We start from the raw sequence: 6,315 nt of genomic DNA on the forward strand, positions 1-6,315 counted from the left end.
GATGATACTTGTCCGAAGTTAAACCGAAATGATGTTTAATACTTGTTGAAATTCTGAGAGAATTTACAAGCTAAAGAGTGCACAAAGTTAAATGTCGGCAAAAGATTCTCCAGAGTCAAACGTCGTTTTGATTAGAACCACTAAATGCATGCCAGAAGTGGTGACCAGAATTGTGAAAAGGAATAAATGCTTCAAGAAATAGCGATGATAGTTTGCAAAAGCCAAGAGAAAGAGGGTCTAAAGGGGGTGAATTAAATACCAGAAGTTTTAATACATCGGCGAAAGAAGAACACATCAGGTCTGTGACTACAGCAAGAAGCCCACCCTAATGTGATCCTAAGTACAACTTGCGTTCACATTAGGGGGCAGAGAGAAGGTGTAGGGGGAAGGAATGATAATTAAGGAGCAAGGAATGTTAACACTTGTTGAAATTTTTGAGCAAATTACGAAATAAGTTAACCGAAGATTATGAAGTCTACCACTTGCTGAAATTTGTAGCAATTTACAAGTTTGGTATATAGCCGAGATAACACTGAAAGACGTTTCCAAGATATGATCAACCGAGATGACCAACTAGCTTGTTAAGAGCTGAGAAGGTTGGCAAGTACAAAAATAAAGACCTTAAAGAACTAGGGACTGAAAGCAAGAACGTCGGACTAATCTGCTTCGACGGACGACAATGGTTCAGCCTCGGCAGTCAGTTGGAGGAGCTTCTCTACCGCTACTTCGGCATCAATTTCAAGAAGGAAGCAAACTACTCGGCATCAGCGGTAGGTTGTGTCTCACCCCCAGAAGACAATTGGAAAGAACTTCTCAGCAGCCTACTCAGCCACGAACTCAGCATCAACCTCCTGAAGAGTTTGATCAAAACTCTTCTTGACGATTGGCACCTCGGAGTTTGAGGGCAAAGATTGAAAGCAAGAATCTGGAAAAAGACACAGAAAACAAAAACAAGAATGTAATTCGTAATCAAGAATGGTGATCAAGACAAAAAGATTGCATAAGTGTGTCAAGCCAAGAACAGTGGTAGAAATCAACGGATGTGTGAATAGTGTGTATTCAAGAAGATGATTTGGAAATAACGGGTAAAACAAGCAATGGTGATTAAAAATGAAGCAGAACTTCTTGGAAAGCAACAAGAAATAAAACCAGGAGGAACGGTGGCTTACCAGAAAGAGGGAAGCCGGAATGAGAATTGCCGAAGTCTGACGACAATGACAGAATGACGTAAAACTTCACCGGAGGAGAGAAACGAAGACAGTTGCAGAAGCTTGAAAGCTTGGAACAATGACAGATTTAAGCAAAAAAGCTAGAAAGAGAAAAAGCCAGAGGATTGAATGAAAAAACAAAAGTCAAGAAGATGACAAAGTTCGAAGAATAAAGCCAAGTACACAGGTACTGAGTAAGTATATGAAGAACAAGAAAGTAATGAACCAGACATGATGCTAGCAACAGAAAGCGGATATGACAAGAACAGTTCCAGGCATTTTAGCAATAAATCAAAAACTTGAAGACAGGCGAAAATAGAAGACAACAGAGGGCAAGTAAACGGATTCAAAAGAGTTATGAAAGATTGAGCTTAATAAAAGAGTTTATGAACCTACCAAGAGAAATGAACGCCGATATGAAAATCGCCGGAGTCAAATAGATGACTGGAAATCGAGAACTCACCAGAGAGTGTGAGTGGAGCAGTTGCAAAACTCTTGGAATTTTCGAATTAATGGAACCAAAACCTCGGCTAGGAGGTGCGATTTCAAGCAGCTTGGAAAGCATGAAACTTGATTCTTGACATCAGTGACAGTGAAGTCCAGGGAACTTTGAGGTCGGCGAGTTTGATCTCGGACAGAGGGGCACAGATGAACGAAACAGTGTAGGTTCCATCACCTCAGAATGCCGAGGTAATAGAACCTAGGGGGCAGTTGTGGGGATATATTTTCTGAGTACCAACACGTGGCAAGGTGACGCCGATGTGTCAGCCGAGGTGCCACGTGTCCTGGTCGTGACGCCGAGGTGATCTCGGCTAGGCCGAGGTTGCCTCCGAAGATATCGGAATCCGAGATAAGCGGATAAGGGACAAGAGTCCTAGAATGAAGAGGGAACTCAACTTGGACATGGACAAGAGTCCTAGATTGGAAGAAGACTTCAGTTTGGGTAAAGATAAGACTCTTAGAGAGTTTATCCTAATCTCACTGGGAGTCCCAGATTAGCAGTAATCCTAAGTCCATTAGGGCCAGGCTCCTATTGGGGCTAGGATTGTATTGGCTATAAAAGAGAGGCACCCCCATGGGTCTAAGGTATGCTTTTGATACTCAAGCTTGTGAGTTTAGTACTTGATTTATCTTTGAGAGATATACTGACTTGATCGTCGGAGTGCCCCCGGGTGGTCGAAACCACCGCGAGATTCTTATATTTCTGTTACAGGTCAGTCAGGTGCCATCTATTCTGCCAGTGCTCTCCAGCTGGTTACTAAGCGGGCAGTGTGGTCGGAAAATCACCCACACAATTAAATGGTTCATTTTGATTGACTTTTATGGAAAAGGTCATACCCTCAACTTCTTTGTTGTAATACTAAGAAAATATTGTACATAATAATTTTTCATCAGATTTTATCAAATTCTGCATTTTTTTAAAATTTATTTCCCTAATAAAATTGTAGCATGACTCATTTTCTCATTGCCATTCTCATACTCTATTTCAAAAGGACATGTCACCTACTGAACAAGATATAATTTTTAACTACCTTCTTTTTATTCATAACTACCAATTATAAAACAGAGAAACTTCTGTAACTAGTTTTTTCTGTGTTTGTGTGTGTTTTGAGGTTGAAACTTGAAAAAATAAAAGAAATTTGAAGAGAAGAGAGAGAATAATGGCTGTGGTGGAGAAAGCTGGGAAGAAAGTGATGGTGGCAATTGATGAGAGCATGTCCAGTTACCATGCCCTCATGTGGTTGCTCAAAAATCTCAGGGAAACCATCAACAACTCTGGCAATCCTCTGCTTATTTGCATGGTTCAGCCATCTCCACCCACTAATCCCAATGTCTTCGCTGCTCCTCTTGGCAATGCTCGCATCAACTTCCCTATCTCATCCAGTTATGTCTACTCTCTCTCTCTCTCTCTCTCTCTCTCTCTCTGTGTTGAAATGATTTGTATGAGTTCATGTATACATAATTATAAGAACCCATGTATGTAAATGAAGTGATTTGTATGAATCCCAGAGTAAATTAGAGTTTCCACTCTCCATTCACAAGTTTCTGATTTTTTATTTTTATTTTTTTGATGGCAGTGGAGTATGTGAAGTCTGTCCAAGAACAGAACAAGGTGGTTTCAATGGGGATTTTAGAGAAAGCTAAGGGTATCTGTACCAGTCATGGGGTATGGCCTTTTTTTTTTTTTTTTTTTCCCTTCCAAGTTTCATTTAATTGAGATATTTGTTTAGTTGATTAAATTATCCGTTGCACAGATGATTTTCATCTGCATATTTTAAGCATTTATATTTTTGATTTGTTGGAATAGATGGATTAGATTAGTGGGTGTCTGGATTAACTTGAACATAAATTACTAAAAATTTTATTGAGCAAAATCCTAGTTGGTCTCACCTAAAATTCTGTTTGCTTTGGTGAAAAATATTTTCTTGAGATTTTTTTTTTTTTGAGAAAAAATTATTTTACAAAAAGTTTTGATCTGCAGAATGTTTTCCCTAGATTTGCTTGCATCTTTAAAAATGATGGTTTGGTAGTTGTGGTGATGTGAGCGGTGGATGGAGGTCGATGACGCTAAAAATTTGCATGTACAAAGATTTCCACCCATTTGTAATTTTTTACTGATTTTCTATTAATATGAGATTTTTCATTATATTCATAGTTTAGATTTAAATTTTATATGGCATAGATCACATCCAAAATGAATAGACACGTTTTAAATTTTATACGCTTTTATTATCCAAATGTTTTGTTTTTATGTGAATATATAACTTTGTTGTTTCCAAATTCACTTTGGCCAATTTCTGTGAAGTCCTTATCATTCTTCTTTCTATACACATATTTGTTTCTTCTTTTAAGTTTTTATGAATGTTTTCTTCCAGAACAGGTTCAACTATAAGGCCACTTAGCTTATTACCTAAGTCTCTAAATTAAAAAAAAAAAAAAAAAAAAATTATCGTTGAAGGTCACAATTTTTCAAAACCCCAATAAAATAATGTCTCATTTTGAAGTTTAGTCTAAGATCATACAAAACCTTGGCTGCTATTGTTTTCTTCATGCTTCAGGACATGCTACACATGAAGATGGACATGTGTAGCACACCCACCAGAAATATTTGATTATATTGTTCTAATTTACAACAGGTAAAAGCAGAAACAATATTAATAGCAGAGGTTGGGGATCCTAAAGTGGCAATTTGTAATGCAGTTGAAAAGTACAACATCAATCTACTTATCTTAGGTGATCATGAGCTTGGATTAATCCAGAGGTTTGTTTCCTTTCTTCTATTTTTTTTGTATGATTAATTTTACTTCAAATTAGTTCCTCCAAGAAAGAAGGGGGGGGGGGGGGAATGGTTGTGTATGAAAAATTTGGAAGAATAACATTTTCTATTATGAGTTGTGTTTTCATTTTTGCTTTTCAGGTTTTAGAAATTAAAAATAAAGTTCGAAAATGTCCGTCATGCTCATTTTAGTGCGGAAACGGATTTCAAAAATAAAATTTTGACTTTTCTAGAAAGTGGATTGTTTTTGAAAGTTTTTCAGAAAATGAAACACAACCAACCCGGTTGATAAGATGGCTTCTCTGTTCCTCAAATGTTGATTTGTTGTAATTTTTCTTCAAGAAGTTGAAAAATATGTAAAGCTTATTCCACCTGCTTCTGCATTTACTATTTAATTGATGACTTATGGGACTCTCAGATGTATTTTAGTACACTTAAAAATATTTGTTTCCAAAATGAATCAATAGCTTGATGATGTGTTGTTAGATCTCTTATAGTCAAAGATAATGAATTTCCACTGCAAGAAGTTTGTTAGTTAGGTACTAAATCAAATCTGTTGTTCATGATGAAGCAGGGTTCTTGTTGGAAGTGTGAGCAGCTACTGTGTTCAGAATGCCAAGTGCCCTGTTCTTGTTGTCAAGAAACCACAAATTAAGTAGTTTATATTTGTTTAATTTACTAATATTAATATGGAAAATGAGTTGGACGCCCTCAAGGACGCACCCCTTTTGACCCTCTCTGCCAATTTTTTTTTTTTTTTTTCCTTCTCCTCCAATCACCACCCGCCACGTGTGTGTGGGGTGGTGATTGGAGGGGCCTCAATCACTTCCCTATTAATATATGTGTGGTGTTTATGTTTGTATATTATTTGAATGTTCTCTGACAATGACATGGTCCCAATTGTAAATTATCCATACAAGAAGACTTTTTAATAGTTGAATTTTTTTTTTTTTAAATTTTTGTGTGGAATATAATCACATTGAATTTGTAATCACTGTATTGCATTGTTTTTTATACAACTTTGAAACATAACCAAAGTTGTTATACATAACCAATATTATTTTGGATATAACCGAATATGACAATGGATCGTGACTAACTTTGATTTGAGAAATTCAAGAAGAAATTAAAAAATATCTAGAATACAATATGACAACATCACAATATTCGTTTTGATAGATTGTGGAGTCCATACAAAATGGATGCAGTGTTGATAACATTACATTCTAGGCACATTTTTGAAAAAAATAAAAATAAATAAATAAAGAATAAAAACAGTTGACATATTTTAATAAAGAGCTTTGAGGTGAGACGATCAATATAACATTTTCAAAACTAGAACACAATTCTATTCTTTCCTTTTTATACCCATTGCCTCACAGGAGAATTGGATCATCCGTTGTCATTTAAATATACAATTAAGAGTTGCTGCCAACCTAACTCCGCCTTGAGCAAGCCGCTGGTTGACAATTTGGGAACGGGCCGGAAGTATTGATCTGGAAGCAGGGTTTAAATTATTTCTATATATATATATATATATAATTAAAAAAAAAAAGAAAAAAAAAAGGAAAGCTATGAATTGGGATAAACTTTGAAGTTATGTGTGACATTACCATTGTTTACACCTCTATATGCCCATAGAAGCTGCTGTAATACTTTCAGATGCAAATCTGCATGAAATAAATATGCATTCAACTTCAATTTCAGTGTGTGTATTCCTTCTGTATTCTTTTGTACTGTTGCTTTGAATTCAAGTGAAGTTAATTAATAGACAAGCTTGTTCAATAACCAATCTAGCACAGGCTGTTGTTGAGTGTTGTTTTCAAGTTT

General features: G+C 36.1%; 1 protein-coding gene across 1 annotated transcript; it reads left to right on the forward strand.

Moving 5' to 3' along the window:
• The first annotated feature begins 2,616 nt into the window (after positions 1-2,616).
• LOC114272246 (universal stress protein A-like protein) lies at positions 2,617-5,441 on the forward strand. The gene is made up of 4 exons (XM_028213904.2): positions 2,617-3,092; positions 3,287-3,375; positions 4,346-4,470; positions 5,060-5,441. Exons 1-4 carry the CDS (start codon positions 2,870-2,872, stop codon positions 5,142-5,144), a joined length of 522 nt encoding a protein of 173 aa, XP_028069705.2. The 5' UTR covers positions 2,617-2,869; the 3' UTR covers positions 5,145-5,441.
• Positions 5,442-6,315: the final 874 nt, after the last annotated feature.

Source organism: Camellia sinensis, chromosome 5, assembly GCF_055761805.1.
Source record: "Camellia sinensis isolate YWXY chromosome 5, ASM5576180v1, whole genome shotgun sequence".
Classification (NCBI taxonomy): Eukaryota; Viridiplantae; Streptophyta; class Magnoliopsida; order Ericales; family Theaceae; genus Camellia; species Camellia sinensis.